This window comes from Giraffa tippelskirchi, chromosome 5, assembly GCF_054371585.1.
Source record: "Giraffa tippelskirchi isolate mGirTip1 chromosome 5, T2T-mGirTip1v1.2.pri, whole genome shotgun sequence".
Taxonomy (NCBI): Eukaryota; Metazoa; Chordata; class Mammalia; order Artiodactyla; family Giraffidae; genus Giraffa; species Giraffa tippelskirchi.
The window spans coordinates 18,979,493-18,996,851 of NC_137279.1; the positions used below are offsets into that span (position 1 = coordinate 18,979,493).

The 17,359-nt window shown below is 37.6% G+C and overlaps 1 protein-coding gene across 9 annotated transcripts in view; it reads right to left on the bottom strand.

Moving 5' to 3' along the window:
- The window catches only part of CEP350 (centrosomal protein 350), a 147,280-nt gene that overhangs the window by 62,371 nt on the left and 67,550 nt on the right, over positions 1–17,359 (bottom strand). For all 9 annotated transcript variants that reach the window (XR_014052384.1, XM_081485854.1, XM_081485851.1 and 6 more), the window contains 7 exons: positions 16,964–17,178; positions 16,350–16,513; positions 12,179–12,289; positions 11,580–11,720; positions 8,218–8,354; positions 7,293–7,415; positions 3,211–3,380 (listed from right to left, as the gene is read on the bottom strand). Coding sequence is in view for 8 of the 9 variants with exons in the window: in XM_081485854.1 (XP_081341980.1) it covers positions 3,211–3,380; positions 7,293–7,415; positions 8,218–8,354; positions 11,580–11,720; positions 12,179–12,289; positions 16,350–16,513; positions 16,964–17,178 (1,061 nt within the window). In the remaining variant the exon portion in view is untranslated. The remainder of the gene's footprint in view (positions 1–3,210; positions 3,381–7,292; positions 7,416–8,217; positions 8,355–11,579; positions 11,721–12,178; positions 12,290–16,349; positions 16,514–16,963; positions 17,179–17,359) is intronic.

Sequence of the window (17,359 nt, forward strand, 5' to 3'; positions counted from 1 at the left end):
AAAACAACAGAGAGGAAAAGACTAGAGATCTCTTCAAGAAAATTAGAGATACCAAGGGAACATTTCATGCAAAGATAGGCATAATAAAGGTCAGAAATGGTATGGACCTAACAGAAGCAGAAGATACTAAGAAGAGGTGGTAAGAATACACAATAGAACTATACAAAAAAGATCTTCATGACCCAGATAACCACGATGGTGTGATCACTCACCCAGAGCCAGACATCCTGGAATGTGAAGTCAATTGGGCCTTAGGAAGCATCACTATGAACAAAGCTAGTGAAGGCAATGGAATTCCAGTTGAGCTATTTCAAATCTTAAAAGATGATGCTGTGAAAGTGCTGCATTCAATATACCAGCAAATCTGGAAAACTCAGCAGTGGCCACAGGACTGGAAAAGGTCAGTTTTCATTCCAACCCCAAAGTAAGACAATGCCAAAGAATGTTCAAACTATTGCACAATTGCACTCATGTCACAGACTAGCAAAGTAATGCTCACAATTCTCCAAGCCAGGCTTCAACAGTACGTGAACCATGAACTTCCAGATGTTCAAGCTGGATTTAGAAAAGGCAGAGGAACCAGAGATCAAATTGCCAACATCCACTGGATCATCAAAAAACCAACAGAGTTCTAGAAAAACATCTACTTCTGCTTTATTGACTACACCAAAGCCTTTGACTGTGTGGCTCACAACAAACTGTGGAAAATCCTTAAAGAGATGGGAATACCACCAGACCACCTGACCTGCCTCCTGAGAAATCTGTATGGCGGTCAGGAAGCAACAGGTAGAACTGGACATGGAACAACAGACTGGTTCCAACTCGGGAAAGGAGTACATCAAGGCTGTATATTGTCACCCTGCTTATTTAACTTATATACAGAGCGCATCATGAGAAATGCCAGGCTGGATGAAGCACAAGCTGGAATCAAGATTGTCGGGAGAAATATCAATAACCTCGGATACACAGATAACACCACTATTATGGGAGAAAGCGAAGAACTAAAGAGCCTCTTGATGAAAGTGAAAGAGGAGAGTGAAAAAGTTGGCTTAAGACCCAACATTCAGAAAACTAAGATCATGGCCTCCGGTCCCATTACTTCATGGCAAATAGATGCAAAAACAGCAGAAACAGTGGAAGACTTTATTTTGGGGGGCTCCAAAATCACTGCAGATGGTGATGGTGACTGTAGCCATGAAATTAAAAGATGCTTGTTTCTTGGAAGAAAAGCTGTGACCAACCTAGGCAGCATATTAAAAAGCTGAGACATTACTTTACCAACAAAGGTCTGTCTAGTCAAAGCTATGGTTCTTCCAGTAGTCATGTACAGATGTGAGAGTTGGACTATAAAGAAAGCTGAGTGTCGAAGAATTGATGCTTTTGAACTGTGGTGTTGGAGAAGACTCTTGAGAGTCCCTTGGGCTGCAAGAAGATCAAACCCGTCAATCTTAAAGGAAATCATCCCTTAATATCCATTGGAAGGACTGACACTGAAGCTGAAACTCCAATCCTTTGGCCACCTGATGTGAAGAACCGCCTCACTGGAAAAGACCCTGACACTAGGAAAGATTGAAGGCAGGAAGAGAAGGGGACAATGGAGGATGAGATGATTTGATGGCATCACCGACTCGATGGACATGAGTTTGAGTAGGCTCCGGGAGTTGGTGATGGACAGGGAGGCCTGTCATGCTGCAGTCCATGGAGTCGCAAAGAGTTGGACATGACTGAACTGAACTGAACTTCCACAAACACTAGAACAAGTTCAATTAAGTTCTTTGCCACTTTATAACAAAGACTGTTTTTCTTCCAATTTCTAATTTCCTTGTTGTTGTTTATCACTAAGTGGTGTCCAAATCATTTGTGACCCCATGGACTATAGCCTGCCAAGATCCTCTGTCCGTGGGATTTCCCAGGCAAGAATACTGGCGTGGGTTACCATTTCCTTTTCCAAGAGATCTTCCTGACCCAGGAATCGAACCCACACCTCCCACATTGGCAGGTGGGTTCTTTATCACTGAGTCATCAGGGAAGCCCAAGATGTTCCTTATTTCCACCTTTTCAGACTTCATCAGAATCACCTTTAATATACATATGTTCCTACCAATAATCTCTGCAGGGCAATGTAAGCTTTTTTTGCATGAACCTCAAAAACTGTTCTATCCTTTACTCATTATCCAGTCAAAGCCACTTTCACACTTAAAGTATAGCAGCACCTCACTTCTAGGTACCAACATCTGTATTAATCAGCTAGGGCTGCCATAACTATAGACTACTGTACCCCTATATTAGGGCTTCCCAGTGGTAAAGAACCCACCTGCCAATGCAGGAGACACGCAAGAGACACTGGTTTGATCCCTGGGTTGGGAAGATCCCCTGGAGAAGGAAATGTCAACCCATTCCAGTACTCTTGCCTGGAGTATCCCATGGACAGAGGAGCCCCTCAGGGGCTGAAGCGACTTAGCACGCACCCCTATTTTATACTCACTATAAAATTTACAAAAAAATATATTTAAAGGATGAAGAAATTTAAATATATTCTTCTTAGTTTCCAAAGTCTGCCTTGCTCATCTTGCTTTGAACAGAGTTTTAGACTATCAATCAAAAACACTGCTTAATGAAGTTATTTAAGGGTATATCTAAAAATAGAGGCTGTTAATTTGCTGACTTAGTGTCTTTAAGGTGCCATTTGTTGCCAAATTTTATTTTCTTTGCTGTATTATTTACTATTCATGATTTGACAGGAGTACAGGTTTAGTTTATGATCCAGGAGGAGTTAGGTAATTAATTCATTCTAATTAATATATCTGATGGCATCATCATTTGTAAGAAATTGTATCCTTACTATATTGTTTAAAATTTAAAGGTCTAATGATGTATTCTCCTTTTTATGATCATGTTACATACCTACAATAGGATAAAAGTAATTTTTTTCAGTATTGAATATATATTTTCCATTCACATGCACATTCTCCTAGAATTAGTTTTGCCTCCCTTTAGGATCATGACACACAATCACATAAAATATTAGCAAGGTTACTGGCATGGTGCATTTGAAACAGTTTTACCTGACACATTTAATATCAGACATGAAACCTGTCTGCAATATCACCATGTTCTAATTATATTAATTAGCTCAGTCACAAATATCTGAAAGGGTTCTAGAAGCCTCCCCATATAAGTAATTACACATATGTGTGCAAACAAAGATACCTTTTTCATCAGGAAGAGATGGTACACTATCACTTCGAAAAGACTCATCAGCAGCGGTCTGAACCTGTTCATCAATAGAACTCTCCATCTTTTCACCATGAAGTTTCTTCTCATTTTCCTTAGAAGATGGAACTGAAGGACTTTCTTGACGGCTGCTACCACTACTACTCCTGTTTAGGCATATTATGGAAACAAATGAGAAAAAAAATTAAGGCAACAAAATAAGGATATAATTTCAAAGTAACTTATTTGGCCAAGGAAATGTGCCTTATGATCAAGATATGAAACAATGAAAGATATAAAACATAAAAATTCCACTTAGACATAAGTCTGAGAAGAAACTATTTTAGAAAAGATGAGTAGCAGAAAAGAAGGTTTCACTTTTAAATAGTAATGATGGGGAACTACTGTTCTCAGGCTCTCATTCCCTTTTTGCCTTTCATTTTAAAATCAATCAATCTACTGGGAAAGGGGGCTTCTACTTGCTGTTTCCACTTCCTTACTTTTCATCGACCTCATAATTTATTGCAGCCTGCTTCAATTCCCACTTGTTCTACTGGAACTGTTCTTATAAACTCTACCTAAACTCTAACTGTCACATCCAATAGATAATTTCTTTTTCTATATCAGGTGATATGAATCTCTTATCTTCTTCCTTTCAAAGCTTGCTAAAGCAAATGTAGTAAAATGTTAACACACTAGGGTAATCTGGATGAAAGATATTTGGGAAACCTGTATTATTCTTACAATGCTTTTGTAAGCTTGAAATTATAACAAAATTAAATGATAAAAGGGCTCTCCTTTCTTCTATTCCCTGACTATACTCCCACCTGCTTCTCTCCCTACCTCCCTAGCAAGTTTTCCTGTATTTCTTTCACTTCCTTTTAATTTTTCTATCTTTTCTTAAAATGATTGTGCTTCTTAGGGTTTTGGTTTCTTTCTCCTTTATGCTATATACTCTCCGAAGACAATCTTCTGCATATCTATAATTTCTACTGCTATCATCTGGAGTAAGCCTCAAGTCTGTATCATTAGCTCTGCCCTTCTTACTTTAAGCCTCAGGTTTCCAAATGCTTAGTGAACCTGTTTTAAAGTTTAGTATTTTCCTTCCTCCCTCTTTGCTTTCCTTAATTTATCTATTCACCAAATAAAAATACACAGCCAACCATAAGCCAAGTTTTAAGGTCCCCTGAATAAGCTATTTCCCTCCTGTGACACGCCCTACCTTTCCTCTATGCTTAATGAATTCAAGACTCAGTTGAAGTAGCATTTCTGCAAACTGTTTGTAGACTCCTTCTCTACTCTCAAAGAGGGTTTGGTCACTTCTTTTTCTGTGTTTATACTGTGTGTGTGTGTGTGTGCGCGCGCGCATATTTCTATGATGGTACTTATCAGCTGCTGCTGCTGCTAAGTCGCGTCAATCATGTCCGACTCTGTGCGACCCCATAGACGGCAGCCCACCAGGCTCCTCCGTCCCTGGGATTCTCCAGGCAAGAATACTGGAATGGGTTGCCATTTCCTCTTTCAGTGCATGAAAGTGAAAAGTGAAAGTGAAGTCGCTCAGTCGTGTCCAACTCTTCACGACCCCATGAGCTGCAGCCTACCAGGCTCCTCCGTCCATGGGGTTTCCCAGGCAAGAGTTCTGGAGTGGGGTGCCATTGCCTTCTCCGAGGCATTACATAATTATTTGTCTGACTTAATGTTTTTGAAAGGATAAATTGTATAATAAAGCTATAAGGTAAAAGACAGAATGCAAGAGACCACAAGTGCTTTGGAATCAGTAGGGTATGCAGTTAATCTCAATTCTTCTACTTAGCAGTTATGTGCCAATCATTCACTCAATAAACATGTAGTAGACTACCTACTACATACTTGGCATATTGCTAAACTCTAGAGATACAGGAATGACATTGTCTTCGTTAGCCTATCAACAAGTGTTAGTAAGGACGTGGAAAATCTTTATATTCCTGGTGAAAATGTAAAATGGAGCAGCTATTTTGGAAAACTGTTTGGCATATCATCAAGATGTTAAATAGAGTTTCAATCCCTTTCCTAAGTATATACCCAAGAGAAATGAAATATATCCACACAAGAATCTGTACGTGAATCAGTACACAGTGGCACCATTCACAAGAGCAAAACAAATGAAAAAAATCCTAAAGTCTATCAACTGATGGATAAATGTGGGACATCCATGCAATAGATTATCTGGCTATATAAAGGAATAAAGTTCTGATACATGATAGATGAACTCTGAAAACATTATGCTAAGTCAAAGAAGCCAGTCACAAAGAGCCACCTATTGTATGGTGCTATTCACATGAAATATCCAAAATAGACAAAAGTCCATAGAAAATAAAGAGTAGATTAGTTGTTGCCAGAAGCTGGGAAAGAAGGGACATACAAGGTGACTGCTAATGGGTATAGGGTTTCATTGCAGGGGTGATGAAAATGAAGTCCTCAAAGAACTCCAAGTTTAGTCTACAAGTAATAAGGAGAGGAGTAAGAATATAGAAGCTGGTAATGGCTATAATAGTTACACTTGGTGGAGAAGGCAATGGCAACCCACTCCAGTACTCTTGCCTGGAAAATCCCACGGACGGAGGAGCCTGGTAGGCTGCCGTCCATGGGGTCGCTAAGAGTTTGACGTGACTGAGTGACTTCACTTTCACTTTTCACTTTAATGCATTGGAGAAGGAAATGGCAACCCATTCCAGTGTTCTTGCCTGGAGAGTCCCAGGACAGAGGAGCCTGGTAGGCTGCAGTCCATGGGGTTTCTAAGAGTCGGACATGACTGAGAGACTTCACTTTCACTTTCATGCATTGGAGAAGGAAATGGCAACCCATTCCAGTGTTCTTGCCTGGAGAGTCCCAGGGACGGGAGAGCCTGGTGGGCTGCCGTCTATGGGGTTGCACAGAGTCAGACACGACTGAAGCGACTTAGCAGCAGCAGCAGCAGCAGTTACACTTGGATTGCTGTGGGTGAACACAGCAGGGATCTCTAAAGCAGATGAGGGGCTAATACTGATTCTTAAAGGGGAAGTAAAACTAAAGTAAATAAAATGGAGTAGGGAGGGTCTAGAAAGAAGGGACAGCATGTAATGGCACAGGAGACAAAGAGAGCAAGGCTCTTAGAGAAACGAAGTAGTTAGAATTAGTAAAATATGGTAACAGGGGAAATGCCAAGTGACAGAGCTGGAGATGGACTAAAGGCTTAATAACAAAGGGACTTCCATGCTATACTACGTGGCTCTGAGGAAACACTGATGTTTCAAAGAGGTAAATAACCAATCAGCTGCAAATTTTTGAACAATCACTCTGATTGCCATGTGGTTAATGAATAGAGCAGGGAAAGGTTAAAGGACAGGGAAACCTACTAGGAGACCACTGCAGGAACTCAGGTGATGGCCTAAATTAAGTGTCAGTGAAGGTTAAATGAAAGTCACATAGTTCTAGACACAAAGTACTTAATAACCGTTGGTACTTACCCCCCATTAATTTTCATATTTTTCAGTCTCATGATTTAATATTTCAAATTGAGGTTTTAGTATACTCTGATAACATAGGTATCCTATCTCTAAGAATGATGGAAAGTAGCCTCTAAAACTTTTTAATCCAAGGACAGATCCATAACTGAAAATTACAGATGTGACCAAGTATCAAGTATCAATGACAAAGTATTCAATTTCCTTTCATAATGATAAAAATTAGTACATACAGTAATGTCAAAAAATATGGATATCAGCAAAGCAGTGTCCTCTCAAGCCAGATACATCATGGTTCAATTTCTTGATGTGCTACTAGCTATGTGATTGTATAAAATGACAATAATATCTGTCTTAGAAGGTTGCTGTGAAGATTAAATGCAGGAAAAACAATTCTTACAGTACTTGTACAGTAGATTGTGAAGGAATGGTAGCTATATTATTACATGGAACAACTATTTTGTAAACTGGCTAAAAATCAGGGAAGCCAGAACAGAAGGGAAAACACTATATCATTTAAAGAAATAAGATAAAAGAATTAAAAAAAAACAATGTCTAAGCCATTTATCAGACTTTACTAAATCAAACTCTCTTCACCTTCTATCACGATTCTTGTATCTTGAAGACTCAGAATAACTATCATATGACGGGGAAAATTTCTGATGCTTAGAGTCAAGGGTTCCTTCTTTACTCTGAGAAAGTGAACCAGACTGACTTTTCCTACAAAGAAAAGAAAAACTGATTAAAACATTTAAAGTCTCAAATAAGAGAAAGATTTTAAATACTGTTTAATATGAGATAAAATCTTGAATAGAAATTATGAAATACGGGTTACAAACTATTTGATAAAGGTATTTGCTCATAGAAAAGTGTATAACACATTAAAGAATATCTATTTATTATGAGAAATAAACACAAATCACCTCAAGTATCAATGAATGTGAATAGACTGAAACTCTATGAACTAGAGACAAAGTTGACATAAAAAAAAATATACACACAGTCATGATGATATCACCCAGCACTGCCTAAAAAACTCTCTAGTGACTTTTCATTGCTCCTAGAATAAACTCCAAAATCCAGAGGATCTGCAAAGTTCTACCACGATCTGACTCCTGCATCATCTCCTACCTTTCTCCTTTTTGCCCTCTGCCTCCAGTCTCTTTGGTGTTCTTTCACTTTCTTTTCCATCTTTGCATGCACTGACCTGCTTATTCCTTATCTCCTTTATATCACTGATTCCTTTTCATCCACTAGATCTCACCATTAGCTTTACTTCCTCAGGAAAATCTTCTCTGATTTCCATGCTATTCAAACTCCTTTGCTGTATATCTCAAAAACAAATGTTCCTTTCTTTCATAATACTTATCTTAATTTGTGTTTACTCACCTAAAGGAACATTTGATTAATGTTTCTCTTCCCCACTAGACTATATGTCCATAACTATATTTTCAGTACCCACAACAGTGCTCGGGACATAACAGATACTCATTACATATTTGCTGAATGATTGGATATTAACCTATCTGTTTCAGCTCTTGTCCTTAGTTGTTTCACAAAGTCTGGAGTGTGCTGCCGCTGGTGATCATATAGCGCTGCCAGGGGAGCTCCTGAAGCAGTGATGGCATCTGAGATATGAGTTCGAGTCAACTCCGCCATCTAAATATGAACACACAGAAGGCAAAGAAGATGCAAAAAGGTAATGTCACAGAAGAACTGAGAGAGAGCCGAGTGTCTTGGAAAGATCACTGTATTGAAAGCAAGCAAATTCTGCCATAATAGGTAACATATTGTGGGCAAGTCATTTAGATTCTTGAAGTTTCAACATCTTTATAAATAGAGGTAGACCACAGGATTTTCTAAGGTTTCACCTAACTATAACAATCTATGAATTACTAAGCAGAAATTGTTCAAGTCTAAAATAAGCCACAGTAAACCAAAGAAAAAAAAATTAAAAGAAGATATTAAGAAACCGTGGCAAGAATACACAGAACTATACAAAAAAGATCTTAATGACCCAGATAACCATGATGGTGTGATCCCTCACTTAGAGCCAGTCATCCTGAAGTCAAGTGGCCCTTAGGATGCATCACTACGAATAAAGCTAGTAGAGGTGATGGAATTCCTGCTAAGCAATTTCAAATCCTAAAAGATGATGCTGTGAAAGTGCTGCACTTAATATATCAACAAATCTGGAAAGCTCAGCAATGGCCACAAGACTGGAAAAGGTCAGTTTTCATTCCAAACCCAAAGTAAGGCAATACCAACAAATGTTCAAACTGCCCCATAACTGCACTCATCTCACACACTAGCAAAGTAATGCTCACAATTCTCCAAGCTAGGCTTCAAAAGTACATGAACTGAGAACTTCCAGATGTTCAAGCTGGATTTAGAAAAGGCAGAGGAACCAAAGATCAAACTGCCAACATCTGTTGGATCATCAAAAAAGCAAGAGAGTTCCAGAAAAACATCTACTTCTGCTTTATTGACTATACCAAAGCCTTTGACTGTGTGGCTCACAACAAACTGTGGAAAATCCTTAGAGATAAGGGAATACCAGACCACCGGACCTGCCTCCTGAGAAATCGACATGCGGTCAAGAAGCAGCAGTTAGAACTGGACATGGAACAACAGACCGGTTCCAAATTGGGAAAGGAGTATGTTGAGGCTGTATATTGTCATCTTGCTTATTTAACTTATGTAAAATACATCATGCGAAATGCCAGGATGAATGAAACACAAACTGAAATCAAGATTGCCGGGGGAAATATCAGTAACCTCAGATATTCAGATGACACCACTATTATGGTGGAAAGTGAAGAGGAACTAAAGAGCCTCTTGATGAAAGTGAAAGAGGAGAGTGAAAAAGTTGGCTTAAGACCCAACATTCAAGAAACTAAGATCATGGCATCCGGTCCCATCACTTCATGGCATATAGATGGGTAAACAATGGAAACTGTGAGAGACTTTATTTTTTTGGACTCTGAAATCACTGTTGTTAGTGACTGCAGCCATGAAATTAAAAGACACTTGCTCCCTGGATGTAAAGCTATGACAAATCTAGACAGCATATCAAAAAGCAGATACATTATTTTGCCAACAAAGGTCTGTCTAGTCTAAGCTATGTTTTTTTCAGCAGTCATGTACGGATGTGACAGCTGAACCATGAAGAAGGCTGATTGTCAAAGTACTGACGCTTCTGAATGATGGTTTGGACAAGCCCCTTGACAGTCCCTTGGACTGCAAGGAGATCAAACCAGTCAATCTAAAGGAAATATCCCTGAATATTCATTGGAAGGACTGAAGTTGAAGCTGAAACTCCAATCCTTTGGCCACCTGATGTGAAGAACTGATTCATTTGAAAAGACCCTGATGCTGGGAAAGTTTGAAGGCAAGAGGTGAAGGGGACGACAGAGGATAACATGGTTGGATGGCATCACCGACTCAATGGACATGAGTTTGAGCAAGCTCCAGAACTGGTGATGGACATGGAAGCCTGGCGTGCTATAGTCCATGGGGTCGCAAAGAGTTGGACATGACTGAGCAACTGAACATGACTGAGCGACTGAACTGACTAAAGCCAAAAATTAAATCTTTCTTCAAGAAGCTAACTCAATTAAAATTTTCTAACCTCACCAATAATGTGAAGTACATTTTCCCTACTCTTAGTCATTACTGACATATATTATTCATTTGGTGATAATTCCATCATTGCTTTGACAAACTGAAATGTTTTTAAAATCTTTGTTAATTGTAACCTAAAATTCTTGAGAAAAGAGACTCTATACTTAATTTGTACAGCCCCATGTACCCAGCATATAGCACGTTAATGGCTTTTTAATAGCAGAATCATTTCACAAACAGTCCTAAATAGTAACTGCTAAAATAAACTCAAACTTTATAGTATAGATCATGATATCCTATATAGAGACAGCAGTAAAACTATTTCTGGCTTTATCCTTGGTACAATTAAGAAAAAAACAAGACACTAATATCACTCTGTATAACAATGAAATATCTACATATAGAACAGGTGTGGGGCTCCCTGGGACTGAGATTGGGGACTGACTGCAAAGTAGCATGAGGGAGCTTTTAAGAGTGCTGGAAATTTCTTGATTACAGTGGTATTTATAGGGATGGAAAGATATGATAAAGAAATATACCTAGGACTTCCCTGGGGCTCAGTGGTAAAGAATTTGCCTGCCAATGAAAGAGACATAGGTTCAATCCCTGGTCCAGGAAGATCCCACATGCCATGGAGCAACTAAACCTGTGTGCCACAACTACTGAGACTGTGTTCTACAGCCCAGGAGTCGCAACTACTGAATCCATGTGCCACAACTAGTGAAGACTGTGCACCTGGAGACTATGCTCCGCAACTAGAGAAGCCACCGCAATGAGAAGCCCATGCACTGCAACTAGAGAGTAGCTCCTGCTCACTACAACTAGAGAAAAGCCCACACAAAGTAACAAAGACCCAGCACAGTCATAAATAAATAAATAAAAAATATACATAGATGCCTGTACCTACGTATTGTCAAAAATCATAGAACTGTATACTTAAAAGGGATACATATTATTGTAAAAATATATATTATACACATATTATTATAAATACATATTAGTATAAATTACACAATCTTCTAAAAAAGATTACTCAGGGGAAAAAATATAGAGTTCTTTTGCATCTTTTGCCCTGAATCATTCACCTGGACAACAGATTACAATAAATGATGCCTCATTTCAATAGGGTATGGCCCTCACTAAAAGTCACTTATTAAAAGCATGCATTTGCTAGATGTTAGGGACCCATTACTGCTAAGACCAAAGGTACTCAGGCTGACTAAAAAGACCTAAAGGAAAAGTGCTGTCAGTGGCTCTTACCTCACAGATCTGGCGTGCTGCATTTGTGGTCAGGCGAGCAGCCTCTGTTTGCTCACTGGCTATTTTACATGTTGCTTCCTGCAGGACTTCAGTCATATCCCGCTGTGACTTAACCACCTGCTGTAATGATTCTGCATGGACCTGTTAATAAAAGTGGGGGAAAGATAACTTACTTTATGTCTAGTCTCATCCTACCCAAATTAGTTTTAACATGTAAATCAGTTTCATGGATCAATTGCCCTGTGGGGGGGAAGGGGGGACAAACTGACTACTATCTGGATTTCATGTCTTAAAATTTAGAGTTTAAAATCTGGAATCTTAAAATCACTGCTGAAGTTTAAGTCTTAACTCCACTGTTTACAAGTTGATCTGTCTGTAGACAAGTAACTACATGTACCAGTTTCCATTTCTCTAAACTGAGGATAAATCTTGACCTGATTACTTAATTTCACAAGGTGGTTATTAGAGTCAAATGGCATAAAATTAACTCATGGGATAATGTACTAAAACATTATTATTTACATCTTTCCTTTTTCCTTCTATAAAATTAAAAGAAATCTAAAATGATTTCAAGGATAGAAATTTGCAAAAGAAGCTACCTGAGCTGCTTTGCTTCGGGTTTCTTCTAATTGTCTCTGACATTCCAGAGCCTCCTGTTGAGCCTTCAACTTCAAAAGGGCCAAGTCTCTTTCATGGCGTTGTTGCTGTGCCTTCAGAAATAAAGAAATGATCAACTATTAATTCTAAGATACTAAACTATTTTACGGAGAAGGAAATGGCAACCCACTCCAGTACTCTTGCCTGGAAAATCCCATGGATGGAGGAGCCTGGCGGGCTGCAGTCCATGGGGTCGCTAAGGGTCGGACATGACTGAGCAACTTCACTTTCACTTTTCACTTTCATGCATTGGAGAAGGAAATGGCAACCCACTCCAGTGTTCTTGCCTGGAGAATCCCAGGGACAGGGGAGCCTAGTGGGCTACCGTCTATGGGGTCGCACAGAGTCGGACACGACTGAAGCGACTTAGCAGCAGCAAACTATTTTTAACGTAGAAATTATATTAAATGGAAAGCTGTTTTCCTAACACCAATCTTTTGAAGCAACCCATCAGAGCCTAAAGGAAAGAGAGTAAATAGCATAGACATCAACCATTTATTATTTATCTAAAGTATTTAGTGACCACCTACTGTGTGTCAAAAATAGAAAAAAATTTCCAAGGGATACAGAACTAAGAACTGATATCAAAAAGCTGGTTTAAAACAAAAGCTATAGGCAGCTCTTTGGAGGACATTAAAACATCCTACATGTAAAAATAAAAATAATGCTTCATAAGTCACAAATTTATGACTCCTTTGACTTTGAAGGAGCAGCTTCATAAAAACATTGCCCCCAAAGGTATTCTTTTTAACTCTTTCTTACAATTATTCCATATGATGTTATCTATAAATTTATATATTATCATCTCTTCTAGAATGGTGCTAAATAATATAGGTTCTCTAAAGGTGGTAACGTTATATATGAAGTCATACAATGCCCTGGCCATATGTGGAAACCCAGAGTTATAATATATCCCTAAAATAGTACATAGTATTAGTGATTTTTCAGATTTCAAGGAAAAGATGGTAGCTGCAAAAGGGCCATTTCTCAATCCAGTGATTTTTAACAAAATTGGAATTAGCTCCGCTGCACTGTCCACCAGGGAGCATTTGGAAGTGTCTGGAGAGCTTTTACTGTCACAATGAGTGGACAGCACTGTTGTTATTTATTGGGAGGAGTGAAGGAAGGCTGAATAGTTCCACTCAAAAAAACTATCTATAGGTATTTTAAGAGGAACTAGAAAATGAAATTGAAAAAAAAAAATTTATTGTCAAAAGACATAAAATTTAAGAATAACTTTTAAAAAGTGTAACATCTCTATATTGAAAATTACTGTTGAGAGAAATATCTAAAAAACCTAAACAAATAGAGAAAGATATTATGTTCATAAACTAGAAGATGCAATATTGTTAAGATGTGAATTCTCCCCAAACTGATCTGTAGATTCAATGTCATTCAAATCAAAATTACACCAGGCTTTTAAAAAATTTTGGTAGAAACTGACAAACTGATTCTAGAAGTTAGACAGAAAAAACAAAGAATAGTTGAAATCATCTTGGGAAAGAACAAGACTGGAGTAATTACAGCCTGATTTCAAGACCTACTATGGGAGAGAGGGATAAATTGGGAGATTGGGATTAACATATACACACTACTATATACAAAATAGATAATTAAATAACTAATAAAGACCCACTGCACAGCTCAGGCAACTGTACTCAAAAAACTGTAATGGCCAAAACAGGAAAAGAACCTAAAAAAGAGTGGATATATGCATATGTATAACTGATTCACTTTGCTGTACACTTGAAACTAACACAACACTGTAAATCAGCTATATTTCAATAAAAAAATTTTAACTGAAAAAATGAAAGAAGAAAAAAGACTCACCCTGAAGTTATTGTAAAATAGTATGGTACTAGACAAATAGGTCACTAGAACAGAATGCAAAAGTAGACCAACACATATATGATTACTTAATTGTTGATAAAGGTGTCAAGGTAATTTAAGAAAATGATGCTAGTACCACCAAACATCTGTATGGGGGGAAAGAATTAACTTTGATCCGTTCCTCACAATTCTTAATTACCTTGAAATAGCTCACACACTTAAATACAAAGGCCAAAACTATAAAGTTTTGGGGAAAAACATTAAGGAATATCTTTGTTAGAGTATCTTAATATCTTAGGGTAAGCAAAGATTTCTTAGAATACAAACAGCACTAACCATAAAAGAAAAAAATTAAAAACTAGACTTCATCAAAATTAAAATCTTCTGCTCTTCAAAAGACAGAGTTTAAAAAAATGAAAAGGCAAGGCTAGGATGTGAGTGAAAGTGAAAGTCGCTCAGTCATGTCCAACTCTTTGTGACCCCATGGACTATACAGTCCATGGAATTTTCCAGGCCAGAATACTGGAGTGGGTTGCCTTTCCCTTCTCCAGGGGATCTTCCCAACCCAGGGGTCGAACCCAGGTCTCCCTCATTGCAGGCAGATTCTTTACCAGCTGAGTCCAAAGGGAAGCCCAAGAATACTGGAGTGGGTAGCCTATCCCTTCTCCAGTGGATCTTTGTGACCCAGGAATCGAATCAGGGTCTCCTGCACTGCAGGCAGATTCTTTACCAACTGAGCTATCAGGGAAGCCCCAAGTCTAGGATGGAAAGCAATATTTGAGATATATCCGAAAAGGATTTGTTCTAGAATATATAAAGAACTCCTACAACTCAATAATTAAAAGACAAATATCCCAATTATGAAAGAGGCAAATGATCTGAACACATAGTCACAAAAGAAGATATAAGATTAATCATAAATATACCAAAAGATCAATTTCATCAGTCATAAAAAAAATGCAAATTAAAAACCACAATGAGATACTACCTCACCTTCACTAGAATGATTAGAATCCACAATGACAGCAAAGAAACAATACAACTAGAACTCTCATATACTGCCATCAGAGTATAAGATGTTACAATTATTTTGGAAAAAAGAATGGCATTTTCTCATAAATATATACTTAACCCAAGCAATTACACTCCTAGGTGTAAAGCAAGAAAAGTAAAATTTTGTATCGTACACAGAGAATTGAAAAAAAAATTTCATAGCAGGAATATTTATGATAGCCAAAAGCTGGAAATAACACAAATGTACACCAACAAGAGAATGGATAAATGAATTGTGATATAATCATCAGTGGAATGTTACTCAGCAAAAAAACCCAAAAGCACCATAGATGCAACAAAATGGATCAATCTTAAAAATGTTATGCTGCATAAAATAAGCTAAACACAACACACTACAAAGTATACTTCCATTTTATGAAGTTCTAGAACTGGCAGAAATAAACTATGGTGATATGAATCAGAATACTAATTGCCTCTGGGTGGTGAGATTAGCTGAAAAGGGGCCTGGGTGAACCTTCTGGAGTGATAAAAGTGTACTACATTTTGATTAAGGTGGTTGTTACATGCTCAAAACTCATCAAATTATATACTTAAAATCTGTGTATTTTATTATATGCAAATGCTACCTCAGTTGTTTTTTTTTTTTTTAAAGATACCAATAGCATCTCCACCAAGGAACACTAAGATTTTTGTTAGCTTCCTTAAAGAAAAGTCGGAAGGGGATCACATGTAGACCCATGGCTGATTCATGTCAATGTATGGCAAAAACTATTACAATATTGTAAAGTAATTAGCCCCCAACTAAAATAAAAAAATTTATTAAAAAAAAAAAAGAAAGAAAAGTCCTATTATCCTGGCACTACCAAACACTTAGATTTCAGAAACTTTTCAGTACAAATAAGGTATTAAAAAACAAAACAAAACCAAAGTCATTTCTGACTTGTCACACAAAAAGAGACAATATTGAAAAATTTTGATAAGCCAATTTTCACACTGTAACAAAAAAAGGTAAAGAATGTAGAAAATGGAAGTATTTGAAAGAGAATGACTGTATTACTGTTCTGTTGCCAAATCCAGCATGTTTAATTATCTTTTTAGCATATGACAGTTTTTCTCAAGATTATTTATAGGTACTGTGTGACAAGACTATTTTTTCTACTTAGCAGTTTAAAGTTTTGTGTTTTCTTTTTTAACTCATCATTCAGATCATTCTAAATAGCAAAGAAAAGAGAAAGAGAAACACAGAAAGCTAGAGAGAATTCCAGATACCTTTATGATCTGGGCCAGAGACACGCTCTCCTGTTGGGCAAGTGAAACTCCTCTAACTCTTTCTACATCTGACAGCTGACGCACCGACTCCTCAATGGCACTCAAGTAACTGAGTTCTGCTGCCATCCGATGCTGGAGGCCAGCAGGAGAAAAGCGCTTAGAACCTGGAAGGCATATAATTGTCATGTATAAAAGTTCATGTGAAATTACATCTGATTTCTAAAATTCATTTCTTATTTTAAGATCCAAAAACAAGTATGCTATCCTTTGTATGAAAGACAGTGACATTTTAGTACATAGTGTTCTACTAGTTACTTCTTTTGAGTGTGCATGCATGTGAACATACATATAAACCGTGCCAGTGTACATAATACATACACATACACAGGACACATTTTTCAAGTGTCTTTTGACTGATGCTGGCAAGATGGGAAAAGTCACCACTACTGAATCTCTCGTGCTTTTCAATATTTATTTTCTGGCACAACTTTTAATACTTCAAACAGTAATTGCATTCACTTGAAGTAACATTTCTCTATGGTTTAACTGAAATAAATTTTTAGAAATAAATTCATATCCTATTTTTTAAATTACAGCTGCATGGATATACTTGCCTGGTGTTGATGCCATCTCTGTCGTCGTTCTGCTGGCAGCCAGGTTCACATCAGCAAAAGTTGCATTAGGCTTAAATCCTGTTGGAGTCACTACTATTGAGGATTTAGATCTTTCTAATGAAGTTCCTGGAAGGTCAAACTGCAACAGTTTCTGAGAACTTGGAGATATGGGAGAAGTTGGAGTTTTCTGAGATCTTCCCTTATCTGATGAGACACTACAAGTTTTGTTTCATAAAGATATTAGAGACAGGAAATCTACTTCAAAAACCATCTAAACAATAAGAACAACATGCAAAACTTACATTAGCTTTAAAAAGCTGTGATAAAAAGCTGTGATTTATTCATTTAACAGAGTTGCTACACTGAATGAATGACTATGAGTACTCCTTTTATTAC